The 27,460-nt window shown below is 41.0% G+C and overlaps 1 protein-coding gene across 7 annotated transcripts in view; it reads left to right on the plus strand.

Annotated features, from left to right (window-relative positions):
• The first annotated feature begins 18,262 nt into the window (after window positions 1–18,262).
• Window positions 18,263–27,460, plus strand: part of srcin1a (SRC kinase signaling inhibitor 1a) — a 138,093-nt gene continuing 128,895 nt past the window's right edge. For 6 of the 7 annotated variants that reach the window (XM_071203988.1, XM_071203982.1, XM_071203983.1 and 3 more), the window contains exon 1: window positions 20,002–20,082. In XM_071203988.1, the coding sequence (XP_071060089.1) occupies window positions 20,010–20,082 (73 nt within the window). In that variant the 5' untranslated portion in view covers window positions 20,002–20,009. Of the gene's footprint in view, window positions 18,597–20,001; window positions 20,083–27,460 lie in introns of those variants that run through there. The other variant, XM_071203984.1, reaches the window with a different exon arrangement.

Below are 27,460 nucleotides of genomic sequence, written 5' to 3' on the forward strand. Positions count from 1 at the left end.
TAAGGCAAGGCAAGGCAAGGTTATTTATAGAGCACTTTTCAACTCAAGGCAATTCAAAGTGCTTTACAAAACAAAAAATGAAAGACATTAAGCATTAAAAAAGAAAAGCTAATCAAATAAACATTAAGGAAAAATACATGGATAAAAGTTACAGTGCAGTCTAAAATATAAATAGTTCAATTAAACATTACAAGAAAAAGTACATGGATAAAAGTTACAGTGCAGTTTAAGATATGAATAGTTCAATTAAAAGCAGCGACAAAAAGAAAAGTCTTCTTGCTGGATTTAAAAGTAGTCAGAGTTGCAGCGGACCTGCAGGTTTCTGGGAGTTTGTTCCAGATATTTGGAGCATAATAACTGAACGCTGCTTCTCCATGTTTAGTTCTGACTCTGGGGACAGAAAGCTGACCAGTCCCTGAAGACCTGAGAGATCTGGATGGTTCATAGTTTAGCAGGAGGTCAGTAATGTATTTTGGGCCTAAACCATTCAGTGCTTTATAAACCAGCAGCAGTATTTTGAAATCTATTCTTTGACACACAGGAAGCCAGTGTAAAGACTTCAGAACAGGAGTGATGTGATCCACTTTCTTAGTGTTAGTGAGGACTCGAGCAGCGGCGTTCTGAATCAGCTGCAGCTTTCTAATAGATTTTTTAGTGAGACCTGTGAAGACACCATTGCAGTAGTCGAGTCTACTGAAGATAAAGGCATGGACAAGTTTTTCCAAATCCTGCTGTGACATTAGTCTTTTAATCCTAGATATGTTCTTTAGGTGATAGTAGGCTGATTTAGTAACTGGGTAGTCTACCATAGTATTTACATGGAGATAAGCCCCTTAAAAACCATGAATTAATAAAGCATTAATTCTGTGTTTACTCCTGTGATTCAAAAAAGACGCTGGAGAGGGGGCGGGCCGGATCTCCATGTAAATCCTATCGGAATCGGATCGATCAGGCTAAACTAACCTGTAGCTGCTCCGTCCACACTCACAACAACATCATACAGACATAAATAAAGCAGCGACTGTATTCACCATGACATAGACAGTCTGTGTTTTGCATATCTTTAACTTTTGTCCAGTTTCTGAACAGATATGAGGAGCTGTGAGCTCTGAGTGTGTGCTAACAGCTAACGGCTGATGTGTTGGTCCAATCATGAAGTCATTTCTTGATTGGCAGCAAAAACAACCAATCACAGCAGTGCTTCTCTGGCTGACTCTGTCCACAAACAATATCACAAACAATAAGTGTTCTCCCTAAGGAATACCCTTTCCGTCCAATGTGAAATGCTGCAGTGTTTTGTGAAATGCTGCGGTGTTTTGTGAAATGCTGTGGCGTTTTGTGAAATGCTGCGGCGTTTTGTGAAATGCTGCGGCGTTTTGTGAAATGCTGTTGTGTTTTCTGAAACGCTGTGGCGTTTTGTGAAATGCTGTGGCGTTTTGTGAAATGCTGTTGTGTTTTGTGAAATGCTGTTGTGTTTTGTGAAATTCTGTTGTGTTTTGTGAAATGCTGTGGTTTCTTGCACTTCAGGGCCACCGTACGATAGAGATGTTTTTATTTTAAAGTAAATTGAGATGGAACATAGTAAAAACATGTAAATTCTAATGTCCGCCTAAAAAAAAAACATTACTTATAGTGAAAACCACCCTTGAATGATGAGTTTAGTAGACTAAAAGCTTTAGGAATCCAAACTATAACATATAATAAGTACCCTGTATCAAGATTGATGCAAAACAAGTGAAATTTGACCTTTTTAAGAGAGGTTTAGAAAAATAAAGTCCACCTCACCTCTGGGTAATCTGGGAACCATCAGTTCCATTTGAACGTTTTCACTGTAAAAATCATTTTATTACTTTGTATTATCACTATAGGTATTCATTCCATCCAAATACAACTGTTGTGAAAAAATAAATAAAATAAAAATAAAACATACTCTGTTATCGTCTTAGGCCCCACGGACCCGTAATCGCAGAGATGGGGACTCGAGTCTGCGACTCGGACTCGAGTCGCACTTAAGTCGCACACACAGAGACTTCAGACTTGACTTGGACTCGTGACCAAAAGACTTCAGACTCGACTTGGACTCGTGTGTTGGGACTCGTGAACAATCATTGTGTTTTCTATTTTTGGCGTATTAAAGGTGGGGTAGGTACATTTGAGAGAAACCGGCTCGAGATCGCTAGAATTTGAAAATACACAACCGGAGGCTGCTACTTCCCTATTGAGCCCGCCTCCTCCAACACACACGAACGCGCACATGACCAATGAGGGCACGAGATAAGTTTGTGCCCAGATGGAAGGCTGACAGGCAGGTAGGCCATCCAGTTATTTTAGCCGGGCTCATTACGCAGACGTGCGCGCCTCTGTTACTACCTCGTAGTAACACAATAGCGACCGGCGGCACATCTGCGGCTTATTATAAATCCATGATCTACAAACTACAAAAACTTCGAACAAAACGCCGGCGGCACCAACAAAAGGAGCGCACACTGCAAAGTCTGCAATATCAAAATCAAGGATGCTGGCGCAACAACGTCGAATTTCATCAGGCACTTGAAAACTCACCCGGAGAGGTCAGTCACATTAACGCATGGACGGTTAGCAAACATGTTTAGCTCAGCATCAGCTATGTAATGTTAACTTAGCTTGCTACTAGCTTTGTATTTGTGATACTGATTTCTGATTCTGAAGTGTTTTGCTTATAAGTTGTTTGCATTTAGCTAAAGTGTGATGTTTTTCCTCATATTGCATTGCAATAGCCTGTTTAAAGTGATCATATAACAAACAACTAATCAGTACTGATACTGTATGCTAATAGATATAGGAGTGATAATAACATAGTAAATGCTTTGAATTTCTTAGATATAGCGTGCAGTATTCTTATCAGACTGGATAGCAGCAGACAATAGAAGGCTTATTACAACCAGAAGAGACATGAGACTTTTATTTTTTAGAGACTTGAGACTTGACTTGGACTCGTGACCAAAGACTTGAGACTTGATCAAGTCTCACCCCACAAAGACTTGAGACTTGACTTGGACTCGTGACCAAAGACTTGAGACTTGACTTGGACTTGCAAAAAAAGACTTGTGAACATCTCTGCGTAATCGTGTCATTTTCAGGAAACAACGTCTAAGGAAGCTTAATATTTAATAAACTATGAATATTTTATATCCATAGAACGGGAAAAAAACTAATTTAACTGATCTTTTTCATTTATTTTTTCACAAAAAACACACAATGCTAACAGTGAGCTTCTGAATTAGCCCCGAGCGAAAAATGCTAACCTATTACTGCACCGAAAATCACTCCTAGCTCCCTTATTACTTATCCTAGCTCCACATCAAACACATTGTTTATGACCGCAAGGAGACACAGAATCTAACGGTGCCCACCTCAACACTAAAAGATACAAACTAGCGAGGTTACCAACAAAAACGTACATCAAAACAAGTGGCGCTAGGTATTAGCATTAGCACTGCACACACCCACCGCGTGTTCCAATGAAAAGCATACATATATATAAATAAAGTATAAAGTATAGGTCAACACATTTCAGTATAACACACCAATTGCGATATTACTCACGTTTGACCGTGGAGCAGGGTTTCTATGTACCGAGAAGTGGGTAGTTTAATGAGTCTGTTGACGACAAAACCTCCGCGCACACAGACAGCCAAGGCAAGCTACCTGAATTAAGTCTCTCCCTAAACCGGAAATACCGGAAAAGGTACATTTAATATTGACGTATCAAATTGATTCAAATGTCTTACACAACACATGTATCGAGACAATACATGAACTGTTTATATAGTCGATCAACACTGTGTATGTTACTCATTACAGGATAATCACATGGCACTAAATCAGACCGGCTGTTCTCCTCTGTTTACATCCTGCTGGTTTAAATTATGTGTTCTACAGGCTCTGTGCACAAGATTGAGTTGAGTAGTGAGCCATTCGTTTTTTTCTCGTGGTGAGATGTCTGCTGAGAGGTCCTTGTATACTTCGCTGACTTTGAGGACATCTGGGTCTGGCAGCTCCCCCCGCACGGCCTTGTAACGTGTACTCCTTTGAACACAGCTACATACAATTACTTAGGACAATATATATTACCTTACACCGTCAGCAACTGTAAACTGCTTTGGCATAGTGGAAATGAACACCATGTCACTCACTCTGCCTGGTTTCACACACTATTAATTACACAAAAGAATTGTCAATTTAATTGAAAAGGTCGTTGATGCAATATACTAAATCAGCTCTTGGCACAAAGGAAATACTCATTAAATCATGGATTGGCTGTGAACACACACTGTTCTATTGTATTGCATAGAAAGATGTGTTACTGTTGTGCTTGTAGTGGAAATACTGTTTGTAGTCGTAGATAGAAAAACAAAGATGGAAAACATTTCACCATACATTGTTTAGGAGTTTTATATGTATTGGGTGTTTATGGTTAATGTGGGAAATTAATAAGCAGAGCTGTTGCTGGTAAATTTGTGTGCCATCATAATAGTAATGTGTATACAGCGTTTCGTGAATATCTGGAAAACTATATGCGAGTAGTTTGGAGTCATTTGAGACATGTAAATCGTCAAAAATGGTACATTCTCTGTTAGCTTACGTTCGCCCCGATTGAGCTAGCAACTATTTTATTCGCAATTTAACATGATATTGGATATGGGCTTAACTTGTCCTGGACTGGAATTTTCCCGATCTTTTCCCGAGGAGGTGTTTGCGAAAAAGCGCTTAAAATGCATGAATAACACAGATTTTTCAAAATGGCCGACTTTCTGGGGGGCGGGGCTAATGGAAGCTATTTTGAAATATGTCCGCAATTCCATCAGTAATGTCTGTGGCAAGATTGGGGTAGTTTGGAGAAACTATATGTGACTATCGCACAATAGGGGGCGCTACTGAGCTGGTGTACAAAAATGTACATTTTTATTGTACAGTCTGGAAAAAGACGTGGGTTGTGACGTGTGTTCCAAGTTTTGCGTCCTAAAGTCATTTTAGCGATTTTGTGGCATTTAAATCGTCAAAATTGGTACATGTTCCGTTAGCTTACGAGCTCCCCGTTTGAGCAGTCGACTATTCATTCGCAATTTAGCATCACATTGGATATGGGCTGATCTTGTCCTGGTTTGAAATTTTTCCGATCATTTTCCTAGGACAAGAATGCGAAAATGCGCTTAAAATGGACATATTTCAAAATGGCCGACTTCATGGGGGGCGGAGATAATGGAAGCCATTTTGAAATATGTCCGCATTTCCATGAGGAATCTCTGTGCCAATTTTCGGGTAGTTTGAAGAAACTATATTTGACTACCGCACAATAGGGGGCGCTACTGAGACATATTTGCTAAAACGTCCGATTTTTTTCTACAGTCTGGAAAAGGTTGTGGGCTGTGACATGCGTTCCGAATTTAAAGGCCGTAACTCATTTTCTCCCCTACTTATGGCTCGGTACATTTTTTAACCCTTCGATTTCGAGAAAAAACTGAATAGGACACGCCCACATTTTTCATTGGTTGCGACCCTTTAAATCTCAGTTTATACTCACCCTGCCAGTATGTCTATGACAATATATATTTTTTAGTCCATCGGTTCTTGAGATATAAATTAGTTGTGTTTTTGGCGCCCCCTATTGTTCGAAATGAACATTGTTTGTTGTGCCTATTCCCCAAGACACACTAAACCTATCCACCGAAATCTGTGATATTTGGATACATTTTGGATGAATTGTGAGCATTTATGTGTAGGCCACACCCTTTTGCTAATACGTTTTGATTGATGTCGGCCACATTTTTCCACACCTCGTGCTCATTTTGTACGGTAATGTGTCTGCCCCTCCATTGATGCTGTGCACTAAGTTTGGTTTGGAAAATCAAGAAATTGGAATTTAAGTTAATATTTCAATGTTTTTCACATTATGCTAATTTCAACCCGCATAAGTGTGCAAAATTTCAGGTCCGTCAGACTTACGCTGCGACTTTGTACATTTTTCGAAACACTGAATTTACACAGGTGGCGCTAGAGAGCAAGTTGAAAAATGTTCTCCCATCGAATCCAGAATGTTAACATTTTCACCGGTCCTGGCGGCGTTGCCAAATGTCGCTACATGAATAGTGTCGTAACCCCCTCAAAAACAGGTCGAAAGTGCAGAACCGGTAACAGAAGAATAATAATACTGACGATTTCAATAGGTCTTTGCACTACGTGCTCAGGCCCTAATGAGTATCGAATCAAATATTGTGTTTTAGAAAAATGTTTTTAAGGCAGACATATAAATCATCTCATGTATGATGATTGCTACCAGCTCTTTTAAACCTGATAATCTATTACAAAACTGAAAGAACAGAACATACAATATAAGGCCTTTTTTAAATGTATTGGTTGAATTGGTTAAGGCCCATTGTAAATTCAGCCTGATCTTTCCTCAGAGCAGCAGCCGCACACCTTTAGTAAATCTGCCAAAAATGCCACATTATTGACCCGAAAGTACACAAAAAGCAGACTCAGACGCTCGCCAGGGTCCTGACATGCTCCACGCTTTGAAATATTACCGATAGCTGCTACGGTTTTCAACAAAAGTTAGAAATGTAAGAGGTTTATTCCTCATTCAGAAGAATGGAAAGGCTCTCCTTTCACAGCACATCTCCATAGAAACATTTGATCTCTGGGCTCATGGTGTTTGATAACCTCGTCACCATGGTAACCTTTGATCTCTGGGCTTGCACACACACAGGTGTTTGATAATGTCATCACCTCAAACACAAACACACAGACTGGAGTATAACAAACTCTCTCAGCCTATTATTTTCTCTCTGATGGAGACTTCATACTGACTTCAACATGTTCCACATTATTATTTTTGCACATTATACTGGATCACCAACTAACGTTCATGACTTCAGCATGGGACTTCAAACAACAACAAACCACGGTGAACAATAGTCAAACATGAACGAACAAGCTGATGAGACCGCTTGGGTCGGCCCCGTGGATGGGACATTTTGTTTTAAAAAACGGACGGATGGAAGCGTCGACAAGAGCACGGTTGTGTGCAAATTATGCAAAAAAGAATTTGCATATCACCGCAGCACATCAAGCCTAAAGTATCACCTAAATGCAAAGCATGTAGCAGCTAGCGTGGACGTTAGCCCGACTCCGAGTGCAAGGAACCACACCCTGACCCAACCCACACTCAACCAGATGACTGGTTTCAGGGCCAGGATAAGTAAGTCCACGTCTGAGAAAATAACCAACTCCCTGGCTCACTGGACTGCACTGGGCTCGACATTAAGGACTGCCCGATGGCCCGGGGCCATCTAGTATTTAGCTCGGGCAATGAAGCCTCACCTGCTGGTTGCCCGATCGGGCAATCTATTATGCCAGTATCATGCAGCTCGCGGATCCAGTAATGAGTGACCCGACAGTAAAACTAAACATATCTATAACTAGTTTAGGTAGTTTGAGAGGTAATTAAAATAGCTACGTGTGATATTCTAACCTGAAGTGTGTGTTTTGTTCCGCTCACCGCTGCATGTGGTTATGCAGAGCTGCGTGTCGAGTCTCGACTCGTCAGCAGCAGCTGATCTCTCTCTCTCCCGTCAGATTAGACTTCACTCGCGTTTATGTCCATATCGATCAGATCCAGCTAGTTCTAGCTAATGATATGACTACCTGCGTATTAAAAGACAACTACACAATAATGCCCCTTTCACACCAGCGCCTTTTCAGCTCCGGCTCGGAGCTAGAGCCTGAAAAGCGCCGGGTTTTCCAGTTCACACCGGAGCTGCGCCGGCTCTTAGCTCCGGAATCCGCTTCATTTCCAGCTCCAAAAAATTGTCGGTCCAGAGGCAAGAGCTTTGGAGCTAAGAGGTGACGTCGCTTACGTCGAGGCGTGCAGGAAACTAAACCCACCTCCCATGGGTCGACTGTTATGCCTGCCTACAAGCAGTAGTGCCTATAAACACACTTTATAAAGTCAGGCAACACTAACCAGGCTTCGTGTGATTCTGTTTATTTGTGCCTTACTTTGACCATCCGTTCGCTGTTATCGATCATTGTGGAGAGAGGCAGACGTGTTGTTTTGTTGCAGCTATCGGATGCAAGTAGTCAGTTTAGCTTCGGTTGCTATGCTAACATCACCCGTTTTATACCAGAGAAACTTTCATAACAGCGTTGTGATACCAAACAGTGTCAATTCAGACTGACACACATTCACTTAGGCTAAGGGGAACTGGGGATATGCATCAGCTGCTTGTGTGAGTCGGACAGTGAATACTTTAGAGCGGCCGCTGCAGTGTGAGCTAACCGGGAGCTAACGGGAGAATAAACTCCTGTGGAAGAGCAGCACTGCAGCGGTTGGTAAATGCTGCAGAAACACATTAATAAACAATGAACCACGGCACTCTGGAGAAAAGTATAAGGTTGGAGAAGTCGTTATTCAATTTATTCTGGCTTCGTGTGATTAAACAACACGATCATCGACCCGACGCAGTTGTTGTTGTGAGCTGCCGTTGGGGGGCAAATCAGCGATGTAAACGGTGACGTCATGACGCAGCAAGGGCAGCTCTGGGGCGCCAGTGGGCGGTGTGCACAGAGCGGGAGCTGAAAAGGGAAACCGGAGCTGAACCAGAAAAGCTCCCGCTCGGAGCTAGAAACTGAAAAGCGCTGGTGTGAAAGCCGCATAAGTGTCGCTATGCAACTGGATGAGGCCACAAAGTATCGCACAGCATTATGCATTTGTTTACATGACCACCGGAACCCCGAGGCATTACCAACAGACCAACGCACAATCAACCCATACGGGACATCTCTTTCTCCACATTAAGTGTTAGACATTAGAGTTGACTATTCTTGTCTGTCACATACTCTTCTTGTCTGTCACATAAGTGGCGCAACTGAAGCGGTATTGCTCTAAAGGGAAATTATTTTGACCGAAGATATTTAGATTTGCCGGCTAACGGAAACTCTGACGTGTGCTTCGCGGATGCGCTCGGCTCCTCTCGACTGCTGCTCGGGTCTGCTCGGTCAGCTTCCGGTTGAGGAGGCATTCGTTCGACCAACTTACAGTAGTTAACATTACAAACATTTTTAACAGGGGCCATAATACTGTAAATAATGTTTGTTTTGGCAGTTATAACTGAATGTAATGTTTTCTACTTTTTTCCATCTGGGAAGGCATTTGCCTTCATCAGATGGAAAGTGTTTTGACCAACAACTTAAGTATTTCTTATAGCTATGCAGGGCATGCAAGCGAGCAAACACAAACAAGAACAAACAAACAAGTGAAATGAAGAATAAAATTGAAATTGTACAATATAATATTGTGGTGGTTCATCTTATAATTCAGTCTAGAGAATGCACCAGACAGCATCTAAGACCTGCAAAAATCAACATTTTCTAGGGGGAATGAGGCCCCCCAAACCCTTTGTGCCATTTCGTCCGCGTGCATTTTTCAGGGCAATCTCTATTGGGCTCAGGGCCATCTGTAAATTAGCTTAGATGGCCCACAGGGCCATCTCCCAAAATCCTTAATGTCATGCACTTGGACTGTAGACCACTTGGAGTAAAATCCATGTGAAAATTGCTTCTCACTGTTCTCAGGTGAAATATGTATATTTGATTAAAAATGCGATTAATTTCGATTAATTAATTACAAAGCCTCTAATTAATTAGATTAATTTTTTTAATCGAGTCCCGGCTCTACTTAAAACATTAAAATGTGTCAAGCCAGATTTAGCTTTGAGCTAATTTCCATCTGCAGTCCCTCACATAAAACATTTAGGAAAATTAGATTTTACAAACATAGCAAAAACAAAATACATGATATGCAAAAAGTGCAAAAGAGCAAGAGCAGCATACACAAGTATTTACCACTGTACAATATAGCAGCTACGACATATAAAGTGCAAGAGAAGATACCCCTGTTAAAATGCATTTAGCGGTGATTGCACGTCTGTTTGTTTGTTAACCATTCTTTAAGTTGTCCTTTAAAACTTTTGAGAGAGGGACAATCCTGTATCTAGGCTATTCCAGAATGAGCTGCCTTTAACATGGGCAGTCCATGTAAACATTTATAAAAAAACACATGTTTTTCAAGGATGGTACAGTGGTGGTATGAATTTGGCTTTCTGTATCCCTATTTGCACAAACACTGTAACCCCCTGTGGTGGAAAGTAGAAAAGAACATTTACTCAAGTACTCTGGTGAAGAGTAGTTCTTGAAGTTGAATATTCCCATTTTATGCAACTTTAAACTCATAGTTTAAGAGGGAATTATTGAACTACTTATTTTACCACATTTAATTTGCAGTTTTAGTTATTAGGTACATTAGAGTTAGAGTCACTGAAAAAAGGGCCCCTGGTCATATCATTTTCCCCTAAACGCGGCATTAAAAGTTATTCAGTTATCCACGATTAGATTATTTAACCAAAAATGAAAACACATATGTTTAGCAGAACTTTGTTTTTTATTCTTTTTTACAGCTTCTCAAAACTCCTTAGCTTTATCTTGTGTCATTATGTAGGGTCCCTTTCCCTATATATTTTAGGTAAAACTCGCACCTTGTTCTGCTACAAGTAAAATGCTGCTTATGCAATGCTGCATCAGTATTGACAATCTAACAATGTATATAGCTTTACTTGCAGTGAAATATATTGACATTATTGAAATGCTCCGTGTTCCACCACTGATGACCTCTATCCCAGGGGAGCTGAAGCACTGCGCCATTGATTGTCATCGACCAGGTTTATCAATAATCCACCTGTGAAGATCAAGGATATTGTTAATATATTGAAAAAGGAAAGGAGGCAGCAGAAGAAGAAGTAATCCCCAGTACATTATCTTGTATCTCATCACTTTTGCCTCATATGAATGTTGCACAACAACAAACAACAACAAAGTCTAAATGGTTGTCGTTTTATGCTTAGCTAAATGTATTTAATGCGTGATAATATAAATATGTGGTCCTATATACTGCAGGGATTAAGTCTTCTGACAGTGCAGGTAAATCATCTAACATTTTCTCTCTACAGGCTCTGTGTATGTGTAACAGTAATGCCGGTCATTTTTCACACATTTTCTTGGCGTACAGAAGTCACAGAAGGCGCTCAGCAGTGTGCCTGTTGCTGGGCTGGTATTTCAAATCCTGTCCATCCACCCACACAGCACAAAGGAAACAGAGTTCACCAGCAGGGACTGCACCTTTCCATAAAGACAAGTCATCTCTAGCCTTTAACATTGCCATGGAAACACAGGATTTGTCAAGTTGATTGGCAGTGTACTAACACTGAGGCCAAGAACTCTTTAATTTCATAACATGACTAAATCCGTTTGGAAGACAGTTGAAGAAAGATGTCTGCAAGAGAAAAGACAGATCTTTTAATATAAATAAAACGTTGCCAATAAATGCAGTCCCCATTGAATTGTATTAGTTTGGACTTTTTTTTAGACCTATTAGTATTTACCGCATGTATATAACATGCACTTTTTTATTATATACCGTTAATCTTTTTGTTGTGGTTTAGTACAACAACAATTATTTATTGGACATATGAGTTCACAGGTCATCAATATCTCCTACAGTTGATGGGTTGACCTCAGGCTTTTTCACATGTTGTGTCCTTGAGTAAGAAACTGAACTTCAAGTTTCTTACAATGAGCAGTGGTGGATAATATATATGTCGCCTTAAATAAAACTATTGCTACAATTATTAGGGAAGACAACCTATTGGCCTTTTTTTGTGACTCCTTTTGTATTGTTGACCTTCTTATTTTTGTTTTTTCATATCGTGCCACCATATATATTTTAAGCCACATAGCTAGGCAACTTCTGCTTTGTTCTACGTTTACCTACTTATTATGAATACTATAGGCCTATAGGCCTATGTGCTATTCTATATTACTTTTGCTTTTGGCATTTTAAGTAGGACATTTTCAGGCTTTTGTACATTTCCCAATGCAGGACCTACAGCAAATACTTTAAAAAACACTTTGATTGTGATAATAATAATAATTTTAGAAAAAGGAATCGTCATCGATATTCGGCACACGCTGTAACCATAGACTGTAACCCTTTAATTTGAGGCGGTCTAGTTAAATTGCTCCGCATCCTGTTTGGCCCCTGTTTTGCTTACCTGTCACTATAACTCAGTTACTTGGTTCTTAATGGTTCTTCCTCATGTTAGATACCCGCAGCAGAGTTCAAGACAAGCCAAATGCCAAATGGCAGAGGTATCATGTCGTAAAGTAAGTATCGAACTTTAATTATGAGGTTGTGTTTAGCTACCATGTTGGCTACCTTATCTAGCTATGCTAAATGCTACCTGCCGTGTTAGCTAATCACCGCTCTATGCCTCCTCATTTGTATGATTGTGAATGTATTCATTGTAGTTTGCTGTGCTAATTTTTCATAAATTGTTTGTCATATATGCAGAATAGTAAACAAGTCCACGTTTTGCATTCAAACTCTTAGTACAGTTGACCTAGTATGACTTTCAAGTAGATATTATTTCATACTTTGATTGAATAATCGTTTTGTTTTTTTTACTGACGCACATAATTGACAGCAGCCTTTTTATTGCTGTTGCTGGTCAAATCGGAGCTAATTTCAATGTGAATTAAATGTATATTGCTGGGTAGTTTAATTTAATTGATATCAAATTGATAAACTAAGCATATGCTTTGCAAAATCCTAATCTGCAGCAATTAACTATTGAGAAAGTCAACACAATAAAACAAATAATACAACATCTCCATTGAAATGTTGGGGATAAAAGCAAGTTTAAATTAAATGGTCATACAGTACTAAAGTAACTTTAAAGTACCTACATTTAGTTGTTTTCTCATGTTAAATGTTGATATTTTGGTGACTTGCAGTACATTTAACTCTTGGTTGTCTCTTTTGGGCTTGCCCATTGGCAAATAATGGTCTCTAGTAGAAAGTAATAATGTGTTTTGACTTAAGGGATGTAAACACCTTTGTCTTAAACATAGTAGATTGTATGGTTTCTGTAGTTTAATATTTTCTCTTTTGTTAAGGCTTACAATTATGCTACAGTCCGCTGTATTCCTTGCTCAATTTAGGCTCACAACCATATTTTGGTGGTCACCTACTGTAGCTCATATATATATTTCTTAAGAAGAGGTGGTCTGCTCCTTACTCTTAACTTTTGGCAGTGATGTTAAGTTATAATCAAATGCCAGAGTCAAATTCCTTGTATGCATGAGCATATCCACCGTTAAAAACTGGTTCTGACTCTGATGTGTCTCGGTGTTCTGCTGGGCCTCAGTTGGTTTACTGACTTCCCATCAATCTCAATGGGCAACTGATGCCCACTCCTCACAATCAGTGGTAGCTCAAAGTGAACCCCCCCTTTCTAGCCAAAAAGAGTATTGGCCATGCTGTCTGTGCGCCACCCAGAAGATTGTCAATAATAGTCTGGTTCTGTATCTAATTTAGTTTTATAGCAGACATTTAGTATTGCTCTTTGTAAGCCAGCTGACAGAATATGGCTCATTGGCTCCCATAAACATTTGTCTCTTTTGTCTCCACTGGACAAAGGGTCATAAGTGCTTTAGCAGCAGTAACTCTGCTGGATATCTGCAAAGTTTGAAATGGTTAGATGATACATGTTTGTCATTGCCTATAATTGGAACAGTCTTGGTTCACTGTGTGTATTGGAGGTTTGTAGAGAGGATTGTTCTCATATTTGACAGTTAACATGATACATTACTTCTTAGCTGTTCTTTTTACACCACAAGCATATTGGGGATGTCATGGCATGGAATGTTCCCTACTCGTGAAAACCCCTTTGTCACAGGTCACACTACTAATAAGTGTGATCTGTGACAAATAATAATTAGTTTACCAGAAAATATATTCTGTGCTTACTTTCATCCTAAATGCTGGTTGTGTTTATGTCTTCCGGACCCTCTGGTTGAGTTTATAATACTGGATCTTTATACCACAAATATAAAGATTGACTCAATTCTATAACATCCCCATGTTGGGTTTATATTATAATAAAGTAATTGCGTATGCCGAACATATGCCACATAACACCGGAAACACTAACTATTTCGGCAACCCACAATTTGCTCTGAACCCACAGTGTCATTGGGAAGGTCCCTCAAGGTTACGATGCACCATTAGCAACTGTGTGCATTTGTGCATGCGAGTGTATGTTGTGAAGGGAATTTTAATGGTGATTGATGTGTTATGATATTGACCTTTCTCTCTCTCTAACACTTTAAGAACACCTTTTCTAGGTTGCCTTGTCTTTCTGCATCCAAGTCACACTGTCATTGACATTCATCCCCCCACGCCCCTTTAATAACCTCAGATGGCCAGTTTCCACTGAAGCGAGAGCAGATCTATTGTGCCACAGAATGTGCAGAAGTGTTTTTGGGTCGATGGGCTCTTACAGCTGAGATGGAAAGAAAGAAGGAGGACAACCAGGACAAACTGTGTTCCTTTGACTCCTTAGGGGACAACCAGACCATGTTTTTCAAGGCCATGAATTGAAAAGTTGCAAAATGCTATTTAAGAAAGGCCAAATCCATTTTAGATTGAGCAGCCCGATAATTCACACTGCCAAATGGTAGGTTCCAGATCCAGCAATAAAACAGCATATGTCATTTTATTATAAAGCAGTTGCTGAGCGTGCTCATCAACTCAACAAAGCTACTTACTCAGCAAGTTGCACCTCTGCAATGAGCAGCTTTCTGCTCTGTAAAATACAGAAGCCTTCAGGGAAAATCGGAGATCAGCACTTCACACCTCCAATAATATCGTCTTAACCATTGTACAAGGCAGTAGAATGTTGTTTCCCAAACGATGCAGGTCATAGCTATTATCTCAACATAACAACAATGTCCTTGGCCGATAATCCCTTGGATCTGCTGCAGCAGTTTTATTTGTGTTCTTTCCCCACATGAAATAAAGACACACAGCATTATATAAGGAGTAATGACATTTCAAACTGGCATTAATATTGCCTGCGTGCCCGTGCTTTGTGTGAGTGATGTAAAGATTACATTACATTGCATTTAGCTGACGCTTTTATCCAAAGCGACTTACAATAAGTGCGTTCGACCAACAAAATACAAACTTGTAGAAAACAGAATCATATAAGTACATCAGGTTTCATAGAGCAAAAACATTTCAAGTGCTAATCAACTGGCTTTAGGTAAGCCAGTCCTTTATTAGTATATAAGTGCTTTGTTAATAGTTCTATCGCTCGAAGTGGAGTCGAAAGAGATGAGTTTTCAGTCTGCGCCGGAAGGTGTGTAAGCTATCTGCTGTCCTGATGTCAATGGGGAGCTCATTCCACCATTTTGGAGCCAGGATAGCAAACCCACGTGTTTTTGCTGATGGGAACTTGGGTCCCCTTCGCAGCGATGGTGCAGCGAGCCGTTTGGTTGATGCAGAGTGGAGTGCACGTGCTGGGGTGTACGGTTTAACCATGTCCTGGATGTAGGAAGGGCCAGATCCATTCACAGCATGGTACGCAAGCACCATTGTCTTGAAGTGGATTCTAGCAGTTACCGGAAGCCAATGAAGGGAGCAGAGGAGCGGCGTGGTGTGGGAGAATCTAGGAAGGTTGAAGACCAGACGAGCCGCTGCATTCTGGATGAGCTGCAGAGGTCGGGTGGCACATGCAGGTAGACCAGCCAGGAGGGAGTTGCAGTTTAAACAGCACGTTTTGTTGTATTTAGGGATGCACCAATTGAAATGTTCTTGGCGGATACCAATGTGTTTTGGTTGTTGTTTATTTTGTTTTGGTTATTTATTCCCTATTTGTGCCAGGGAGACAAAGACATTTTAATTTAAAAGAAAAATAACAGAACAGTTTTTATAGTCTGCACTTCATTATGCGGTAAAAAAAAGAAGCATAAATAATAATAATACATCAAATGTAATATAAAGTAAATGGCGATTAGATCCATAATTATGGATATATTTCCCCTCCTGTTTATTACATGCACAATTTCAAAGTCTTGCTAAAAAACAGATATTTTCTCTAGCAAACTCTACTGTTTGGTCCACTATCTTTTACATCAGCCTACGGTGCAATCACATCTGTGTGTCCTTGATAATCAGCCAAAATTAAACTGGGCTGTTATTGTTCACTTTAAGTGCTCTCTGCTAGCCATGTCTGTTGTCGGCCAAAGATCATTTTGTGAAGAAAGCTTTTGAAGAATAGTGTGCCAAAGTCAGTGGGCTACACCTGTTTCAATCTCCAGATACTCTGCACTAGATTTGCTGTTTACTTTAATGATTAGAGTTTTGTCGGCATCAAAAAACACCTGTGGTATAATAACTCAGTTATCAGCAAACCTATCAACCCCCTGCCCTCACATCATGTTGTGCTTTTGGAGACGTAACATCAAACTTTCCACTTTCCAACTAATTTGATTTTAGAATTGTTCCAATCTCAAGAAGAGATAATTTGCTAAAGATAGTAACCATCACCTGCTGGGAATTACCATATTCAGCACCAGCAGTAGCACCCTGCACAGCATGGCTTTGATGTAGATCTTTCACAATGCAGTCCAACATGTCCACACAATGAGCAATACTCCTTTATATGTTGTCCTCATATGACTTAGCTGGATGACATGTATATAGAACAGTGTGTCTCTAACCACACCAACAATGGTATGTGACATCTCTCTTCTCTATTGACAGTAAACAGTAAATCACAATGACTTTTTATTCCCCTAAGCATTTCATCAATACACAATTGGCCATCAATGTCCATAAGTTAATGTTGTTGTGCACATACACCTGCAATTGTATACCAAATATGATGACATTTGATTATCTAGGGTACATTTAATGACACTTATGAATAAAGGCTGTCTCTTTTTGTATAATATATCACTCCCCTTATGTCAACTTCATTAAAATAACGTGTACATTCGTGCTGTTGCAGGGTTTTGCGTGCACGCTTTTAGCTCAAGAAGACAGGCGCCAGCTGACAGGACGATGTATCTCCTCCGTGATCCCGTGAGCCAGCTGGACGTGACGGACAGGCCAGTGTGCTGTGTAAGTCGTGTGCACCATACATTATTCATAGCACTCATCGTGAAGAGGCGCTCCCTTCTCTTTTCTCTCTCCGTCTCCTGGCATTTTACATTCTCTTCTTCCCTCTCTCGCCATGCTGCTCTTACTTTCTTAACTCATCAGCACCCATTAGCTACTACAGCAAAACAAAGCGTCCTCTGTTTGACAGCAATGCTCTGAAACACCTGACAGCTTCCACAATGCCCACTATTCCTCTTTGATTTCATTGCATCTGTTTGCTTCCCTTATCCACTTGTAGCTCATTTGTATTGTATTGTGTTGTCCTCTTTTAGACATGACTGATTTCAGTGTGGCTTTTTCACAGTTGATTTTCAAAGGCTTTTTGAATAGCTGACATAACGCTGGGTTCTGCCCTTATTCTCCAGTGTGATTGTTGTGAAGTGAAGGTGATAGTCGCCCGGATTAAGAGGGATCATTTGTTCTTGCAAACAAACATCCAGCAGTGCAGAGCCACAGGCCACAGAGATGCTGAGGTCGCCCTCATGTGGCGTCCTGCTCGTCACCCTCACCTGCCATTGCGCGCTGGTTGCCATGCCAATGCATTACAACCTCGCCTGGGGCCCAGCGCAGCTTCATCATTAGTTGCTGTTGTCACTAGGGTATATTCAAGTGTACGCTCTTGTCTCTCGCTTCCACTCTCTCTCTCCCCACCACCAGCACCACCCTCCTCCCCCATCCTCCCCCATGGCACAGTAGACACTTGAAGCATTTCTCCACCCACCCTGCTAGCTCAGCTGCTGAGCCCCACACAGGACCATCCGTGTCCCTGGACTCCCCTTTATTACCATATCATGAGATGCGCCCGAGGCGTGTAGCAATGCAGCGTGCCGCCGCCTGTGTCTTTAAGAGAGAGAGGGAGAAAATATAATGTGTAATGGAGAGGAAATAAGGAATAGAGTGAGCAAGTGAGACTGAGTGGGTGAGAGTGTGAATTTATGGGAAAGATTTTTGCTTAATTCTTAGCTGCATGCTGAGCATCCTTGCACCGGCATGCAAGGACCATACAGCTGAAGAATACGCCTCTCTCTCTCTCTCTCTCTCTCTCTCTCTCTCTCTCTCTCTCTCTCTCTCTCTCTCTCTCTCTCTCTCACTCACTCTCACTCTCGCACACCCAGGCTCTCCCACTCAACCTCTCCCTCTCACACACACACACACACACACACACACACACACACGTGCTCGCAGTCACACACGCGCAGTGCTGTCAGGAGCGCCGCTGCTGGACCACAGCCATCTCGCAAAAAGGAGGTTCCAGGGAGGCAAAAGAGAACGCCACAGTGAGACAAAGGGAAGGAGGACGGCAGAACGAGAGGAGCGAATAGGAGCACGGGGACCGGCACAAGGAAGGAGAGACCCGGCGCTTTGTGAAGAACAGAAAACGAGGGACAGGAGGAGGGAGGAGGAGAGAGGAAAAAAAGAGGAGGGGGAACAGGAAACGCGATCACTTTCAGCTGCAGCGGTCCGTGTCGCAGCATGGGCAATGCACCATCCCAAGGCATGTCAAAAATCTCCTTGCTTACTTGTACAGCAGGTATCTGTTTGGTTCTGCGTGTTGTGCTTCCCAACCAGCAGGCTGCCCTCCTGTTACACTCTGTGAGCCGGGGATGGGGGGGGGTTGGGCTCTTGGAGCGCAGCATCGCTTCAGGAGAGGGATGCTGAAAGGTAGCATCGGTTCATGGGTAGAAGGTTAGGAGTGAGGCTCATGGGGAAAAGAGGCTTGCATTGATGTTGAATACAAGCTGGGAACACTGGCTGGAGGCACCATTTGTGGGAGCAGCAAGAAATGGGAGGGGGCTGGTGAAAAGCAGAACAACCACCAGTGAAGCAGGTGGAGCTGGTGGGTGGGCATGTGTGTGTGAGGAAGGTGACTAGTAAGAGCGATTATTGTTGTGTGTGTAGCTGAGTGCAACGTGTGATTGTGCCTTCCTGTGTGTGTGTGTGTGTGTGTTTGTTGTGTGTGTGTGTGTGTGTGTGTGTGTGTGTGTGTGTGTGTGTGTGTGTGTGTGGGTGTGTGTGGTGGTGTGGGGTGGTGTGTGTGTGTGTGTGTGTGTGTGTGTGTGTGTGTGTGTGTTGGAGTGGTGGCTGTCAACCACATGGAAGATCTCTTTGAAGGAAGGTGTGTGTGAAAGACTATAAGATGGAGAAAAAAAAAGATAAACACACAAATAAAAGAAATGGCGGATGTAATGATCACTTAATAAGGGGACTGGGCTGTTTGCCTAGAGTGAATGGGGGATGGTATTGTAAATGGATGATCGGGTGGGTCAATTTCTTCATGTAATGCTCCCGCTATTCCCTTCAGACCTCTCTCTGCTGAGCCTTTACCTCTCTCTATTTCACTGTCTTTTACAAACTCTTTGGTAAAAATACAATGTACATGTCTAAAAATGCTGCTCCTTAAATAAACTAAAGCAGAAGGCGTTTCTTGGTGAGCAGCAGGAGTGTTTCTAGTTATATCTGCACAATACTATATTCCTGCATGCAGTTCCCTTTTATAATTGCATGCATGCAATTCAGGGACAGGGAGTGTAAATGTAGATGCAAACATAAAAAAAGAGTGCAATTGGAATGGGGGTTACACGAGGAAAGAATTGGGGAGAATATAGTGGAGGCTTGTTGAAACACTCCTGGGATTTAAAGGCATATCCTAATCCGACAAAACAATTCCAATATTAATATGCTTGGAAACAAATGAAGAGAAAGGGGGTACACACTCCAAGAGAGGGGCACAGCTGTGGGAATTCATTGATCAACAGTCATTCGCTCTATCTCTGCATTCCCCCTCACCTACAGTATTTCCCCCTCCTCTCTTCATCCCCTCCTCCTCTTCATCCCTTGCTTGCCTCTCACCCAGGGACAGTCTGTTAGCTAGGGTGGAGAAGTGGACCGAGACTAGAAAACAGAGAATATGAAAGAGGGTGAAAGAATGAAAGGAAGTTTGAAAGAACGAAAGACAAAAAAAGGGTTGGCTCGTTTGATAGGTAAGTTGCTGTCGACAACATCCTTCTTTTGAACAGTGTTGAGTTTCTAAATGAGGCCATTATTCGGAAGATTGCAAGGGGCTCAACAGTGGAATAGTAAACGGCTCGTTTGTTTGGTCAGCTTCATCTCAGATGTGTTTGGTGTAGAATATTGATTCCCGCAACTCTTCTGGTCAGTTTTTCAGCTTGAGAGTTAGATTCTTGTCTGATGACCTTTGGAAGGTTTCTCTAAATTGATGTTTGAATTCTCTTGTCAGATTATGTGAATGCAGAAGAAAATGTCTTGAGGCTCAGTTGAAGGCAGACTCGAGCTGCTGACATGAGACCTTTTTCACAAGCCAGATGTCTGTGTGTCAAATGGATTTGTTTTGCTTTATCACCGTAAAGCATGTCCTTGGAGTTCTGTCGGGAGTCGGTGTCTATCTTAAAGAGATTGACATTCACTAGAGTAGATACTGAGCTACGTTGGCTGATTGTAAAAGCAATAGTGTATTTTCCAAAAAGCACAATAGTTTTTATTAAAACGTAGGGCTGCTCAATTAATCACATTTTAATCACAATTACGATTTTGGCTTGCAACGATTATGAAAACAACATAATCGACATAAAACAATTTATTGTTTTTTCAGTTGAATTATACTTAAAGTTCAGGGTAACCAACTGTTAAAAACATACTGTTCACATTTTTGTTTCAATAAATGGATGTTTTCAAAGTAAATGGATAATCGTTTTTTAATAATCGTGATATCAATTATTGACCCACATAATGTTTTTTGCCATAATCGAGCAGCCCTACTAAAACTAAACCAAAGATGTTTAGCTGTTTAGACCTGCATTATTTTGGATTTCCATTGCTCTTGTTGGCAATTGATACAGTAGGTCCTAATTGACCTTAATTCAGCCAAAAACCACCGGCACAAACCATGCTAATGATTAGTCCGTGCATCACCTCAAGAGAGCCAGATAGATCAGGCATAGCTTTGCCAAGTTTGCCAGTAGAGAAGTAGACCTTTAACATTTGGTACGCCGTTTAACCATCATCGCAGAAAATAGAAGCATCTTTATAAGCCCATTAGAGTTGTAGTTCACACTGCCAGGCTAAACCATGAAGAATAGATTAAGCAGAGTCGAGCCTTAAGCCCAGTATTAGGCTGCCCAGAGCTAATGCTTATCGTAGTGTCCCCATTGTGCAGAGACGGCAGATCCTGGTAACTCTGGCTCCATGGTATACCTAGTATGTTGTGCTCAGGTTTAAGTCAACACACATGTCTGTCTATTAGCTGATCCTCTACAGTGAGAGTGTGACTGGGAGGGGCCGTAGCGACTAAGATACTGCATGTTAAAGTGATGTTATACTGTGGGAAAGAAGAGGACTGGCAAAGACGGAAACATGGTGTGGGTGTAGACGAATTGTGATGAAGAATAGGATGTGTTTGTATGGTACCATGTTATTTTTGTTACATTCAAACTCAAAGAAAGTATGCTGTATTTTCTCTGATGGGTTTGAGTTTGAGGATTTAGGCTTGGCAATTGCACAGATGGATACACTGTAGGAGTGCAGATGAAAGGATACACCTTTGTAGACTTTGGTGAGTGAGTACAGTAATTTTTCTGACATTTAGTGCCAAACTCATAGAAGCTATGCAAAAAAGCAGATAAGTGGATTTCAAAGGATAATATCATTTGTTTTAAAACCGGTTGGGCTCTGTTGGTCTGTTTACCATCTTTTCATTTCAGAGGACAATACTGAAAGCAACTGACAAGTCCTGTGCAAGGACAAAACCTCAATTTGACTATGTCAGAACCTTTAGCTGAAATCTATTTAATTAAGGATCAGATCACAAGTAATACGAGTGTTTTTGTTAGAAATGTTTGCCTATTGTTGAATCCACATTTCAAAGCTATTCCCCATCTGTTATTGGCAGCAACATGCAGTCATCTGTAGAGCTCAGTGTGTTTGTGGAGTCATTGTTTTCTCCTTATGCACCTGCTTATTCCCTAGTTCTATGCCAAACAAAGCCCCATGCATGCCGCCTTGTGATTGGCTGATGATGATGCAATGTTTTATGGCAGAAGAGCTGCATGTTTTGAGGGCATTTCCGAAGCAATTGACCCCGCTGGGAATAGCCATACCAGAGTTGTACGGATGTTCAAGTAAATCTGCTAAGCAAAATATTAACATGATATACAGACTGGCTTTCTGTGGCACAACATCTCGTGCAATAACAGGTCTCCCTTGGAAAAGAGATCAATGATCTCAATGGGATTTTATCTGTATAAATAAAGGTTTGAAATGAAATGAAATAAAGAGGGCTGAGCACTAATGATGGGAAGATGCCAGACTTCTCTTTGCAAACCAGCAAGCCGGTCCTTATGCTAGGTTTGCTTCATGCAGTGTCCTTGTCACAGCAAGTAGTAAATGCACCAGGGCTTTAGCTCACATATGTGCACGCATATACATATGTGCAAATATGTGCTGCTTAGTGTACAGAGAAGCAATTAAATATATACAAGAACTAAGGCATGCTTTGATTTAATAAGTGTGTGATAACATGACCACTACAGAGCTGGGAGTATCTTCACATATCACTCTAGATTATTTACTCTTTCACAGTTTAGGGATCCTTAATGTGAATGAGGGTTGCGAGCCAAAAATCAAACGCATCGTAAACGCTTTGTGCTTTTACTCCAGGGGTTAGCGGTCTGGATGATGACCCTTTTACGTCTGCAGTGGTAATCACACTAGTTGGCTCTCAAGGTCATTTACGATGCAAGAGTTTAAATATCACATCCATTAATGAAAAGTCCTTGTTGCCATTACCACACTTCTGGAAATGTGAATAATGGATTAGTTTACGAGTTAATTCTGTTTTTATGAAAGTCATGCATGTTAATAATATGGTAAGATTAGTAGAACTGTGTTTTAATCTCTCTTCTTGTTTCACTTAATTTAAAAGTAAAGATTTTAAGCAGTTACTCTTGCTAGGAACTATTCTAACCTTTTGTTGTGTAAAAGCGCACTGGCCACTCCAGAAGGTTTAGGTTATTTTATCCATCTATTATCGATCGAGTTTTATCTTTTTAGATAAAGAAAACCTGAATTCAGTAGAAATGTTCTTTTAGGCATTGTTTTTCATCAGCCTCATATTGATTATTTTAGTTTCCCGGTTGAAAAATGTGTTCTGCCCACATGTAAACAATTTAACCTCCACGAGTGAGTGGGTCGAGCTGAACATGTGATGCTCAAAGATGGAGATGCTCGGATAACATGAATAATTTATAAAACTGTCCTCCAGCGGCTGTCTCTCACAATCAGGTACAGTCACTTCCTGTCAGCTAGTAAAGATCGTATGTCAGCACACAAATCAAATCGGATGGTACAACCTTTAGTCAGCCTCCTCTTAAACAACTTAAGTGGCTGCAGCTGGGTGGTTACATTTCCAAAAGATGGCAGGAAGGCTTGTATCCTTGTAAAGCGATTGCAGTGTGGGTCCAGGGGAACAATATTAACTTCATTATCCTCTAGATTTCCCCTGCTCACATCGCTGTAGTTAGTCCACAATGATCTGTGGAACAGTATTGCTTCCCTATTGTGTGAGTCATAAAAACAACTTGTCGTGTGTTAAGTGTGTGTAGTGAGACATAACAAAACGGACCCTAAATCAAAAGTAGCTTTCTGCTGATGATAGCATTTGTGCTGCAGCAGGAGAAATCCGAGAAAACGATCCACATTTGTAAGTGGTGTTATTTGACAAAACGCTACTCAAATAACACATCAATGCATATTAAGGATGCAAATTCAACGTTTGTATTTGTTTTTGACGGTTTATTCGTCTGTTTAAAGTACGGAGTAATTGCAACACTTCCTGATGATATTTGAAGGCTGTTTTCTGCTTTATCGCCAGTTGTGACAGTGCAGAGCAATTTGTATAAATCACTGACATAATAAGGTAAATATTCAAATTTGCTAGACGTAAGGTCAAGCTTCAGAACTTAATGTTGCTTGCAGTGATAGATTGTCGTTAATTCGTCCTTTTTAAATCATTCTAAATCAAAAATGAAATACTTTGCCAGTCTGTGTGCCTGACATTATAATAATGACATTTTAATTTTGGTAAATTTATAAAAGAGTTACGGCCCGTCCACACGACGGCTTCAAAAAAAGCTTGGAGCTGGGCGTGTCTCGACCAACAACCAATCACATGAATCTCCCGCCCCTGATACACAAGCAGTGGTTTGATTGGCTAGAGCTTGTACTGGCATATGATTTGATTGGCTGACGCTTCCACCGAAAGCTTCAGAAGCTTCAAAAGTTGAACGTTGCTCAACTTTTGCAGCCTGAAACGCCAGGAAAGCTCCGCTCTGCTTCCCACAATGCAGTTCGGCAAAAAGTGACGTCACCCCATTCAAAGTGAATGGGCAGAAGCAAGGAAACCGTTTTTTGAAGCTGTCGAAGCTGTAGTGTGGACGGGCCGTTAAGCCTTTTCTCTCCTAGCCTGTGGCAATCAGCACAGGGATGATTAACCGCAGCGTGCTCAGTAGACTGTCAGAGTTTCACAATGCTAACATCGTACTCATTTATCTTCAACTTTTGAAACCCGCTTGTGGCGGTTTTAAAATTGACTTGCAGCTCATTGAAGAGTGTGCATGCAAACATTTGTTTACAGTTTATTTTAGTCTTGTAATTGAATTAACTCAGATTTTTCAAACATTATTTCCTCAACCTTCTGAGTCAGTCCTGTTGTACAAACTGGAGAAACACAATCATGAACTCAATAATTTAGCTCAATCAATGTAAAAGGAATTGTTAGACGCTTTGAAAAATGCATGAAGAGTTTGAAACCACAAAGGGGAAGCAGCCTGCTATAGCCTGGTTTTGTAGAAAGGTAAACATCAGTCTGCAAACGCCTCTGAAACCCATTATGCCCAGAGTTGGTCTTCCTGAAGACTTTCCATATTTCCCCTGGGAGAGACTTATCTGGTGCACGGACAGACGCTGTTGTGTGCTGGACAGATTGTAAAAAAAACCCTGAGGCACATTTGTGGTATTTGGCTATGTAAATACAATTGACTTGACAGGTCTACTCATTATGTCAAACCGTTTTACGGGAGACCAGTCTTTAAGCTAAACTTCAATAACTGGCTGCTGCTCTCCGGCTACATTTGTATTTATGTTGTTTATTTCTCAGGGCATATTAATCAACATCACTGTTAACATGCCAGAATGAGCCAAGAGGCTAGTCTTTATCTGAAGGCCCTGGTGTGAAGTTGGCAGCCTAAAATCAAGAAACAAAAAACATTACAAATATTAAAAATAATAATAATCATGTAAGACCTTTTTAAACGGACATAAGCAGAACATAGACATGGGCAGCAGGTTCGCGGAGCTAGTTACAGTTTATCTTTGAACATTTGTACCGGACATACGTGAGACTGGTATACTGTACATTTTCTAATTTCACTCAGCGTGTAAAAGCATTTTGTTGCTTTAGCACTGTTTTTGATAGATGTGTGTTGTCCCTTAGCTATGTAACGGCAGCAATCTAAATGTTATGTTATTGCTTTCAATTTATGATGCATCTTCTCTGCCAGATAATTGCGCAATCTCCACTTCTTTTATCTTCAGTCACCTACAGAGCCCAGCAAAGACTGAAAACATGAATACCAGGCCAATAATAAGATTTCATTTTGTACATGCCCCTGGTTACATGAACAATGAATGAAATCCAGTATGGACTGACACATATTCTACCTTAACAAATGTTGTAATGTGCTGTTTTAGTTGACACCGTAAGGTATTCATTTAATCATCTTTATTTTGCATCTTGTAGTAAGTGGTGTTGAAGGAGTAGACTGCATTATAGTAAGATAAAAACCGATATTCTCTTCTCATATTTTCAAATGTGTGCAAAACATCAGGAGCTTGTCATATTAATAGTTTGTCGTTTTAGGCTTTGTTTTGAGATAACAAAGGCTGCTCATTGGTGTGTTTGTTTTTGTCATTATGGAACAAAACACATTTCATTTCTTCAAGTAGACTTTAATAATTAGGACAATAATAAGAGACAAAGAATGAACATCATTTGAGTCATGAGTTCACTGACTACCTTCGTACATACTTTATATTAGTACGGGTAAAAACAGGTGGTTTCTCTTCTTGTGGAACAAAAAGGTCCAACACTTATACGAGCCTCACCGCGTCTTTTGTCAGACCTAAAATAGCAACTTGCATACACTTTTCTTAAAAAAATCTGAAGAAATAGGGCACCCAATGTCAGACACGTCTGCTTCCTCCCTGCACGGGACATCTGTAGTCTAAACATAGGAGATGCAGATCGTGTTGCCCCGTTCTCCTTCCCACAAGGATGTGTTTGGTTCCAGGGAGATGTGTTTGGTGGTTATCATCAAACATTCAAAGCCAGGTGAATGCTTAATAGGGTTCGGAGAGAGTTGAGGTGAATCACTTATATGAGTGTAGGTTGGAGTGCATCTTATCTTATGGAGCCTGATTCAGCTTTACATTTCAGATACCTCTGGGCTTAAAGACTGGATTCTGTAACTTCACAAAGGGGGCTGAAGTGTGAAGCAGCTGAGAAACAGTTCCCTAAAACTTCCTCAGAAGAAATAGAGGGGGAGAGTTAGAGGATAAAAAGACGGGGATGTTAGTGAGGTAGTGGAAGAAGCAGTAATAGTGGTGTTTCTCCTCCCATCACGTCTGATGTTCATTCCCAAGCTGCTCAGGCAGGAATACAAAGCAGGCAGCACAGACTCTGATTTTGGGCAGATTACCCACCTTCTGCTCATGACTGGCTCCAAATATACCTCCTCTCATTCCGGTTTGTGTCTCAATGGACTCCTTCGCCATCTTCCTCTATACCCTTCTTCTCTGGTGACACTCTACTTGCAGACTAAAGGTTAATTTATCATACTGTAATGAGAGATTTAGAATCACTCTGTGAATTCATCCATCAAATATGTCTGCACTGCCTTGGGGATCATCTACAATTGTATTTCCATTTTTGCCCAAAGTCAAAATGTAAACCTCCATTGCATATACTGTCATTTGTGTAGCCTTCATCTCCTAAATCATTCATTTATTTGAGTAAATCCGTCTGTGCTGGACTTCTTCATGCCATTGCAAGTCTCTGCAGTAAGAAGGGATAGGCTCTGCCACAACCTTCTGAATCACTTTTCATTTCCTCCTCATTTTCCCGACTAGGAGCTTCCCTTCCTAACAGGAAACCAAGTCCCACGTTATCGCCCACTAATAAACATGCAATAGCTTGAAACCCGTCTGGAAGCAGATACAGACTTGCATTATCCAGCAGTCCAGCGGAGCTGAAGAGATGGACTTTCTGTAACGCTGTGCACAAACATT

This window comes from Pseudochaenichthys georgianus, chromosome 8 (assembly GCF_902827115.2).
Source record: "Pseudochaenichthys georgianus chromosome 8, fPseGeo1.2, whole genome shotgun sequence".
Lineage (NCBI taxonomy): Eukaryota > Metazoa > Chordata > Actinopteri > Perciformes > Channichthyidae > Pseudochaenichthys > Pseudochaenichthys georgianus.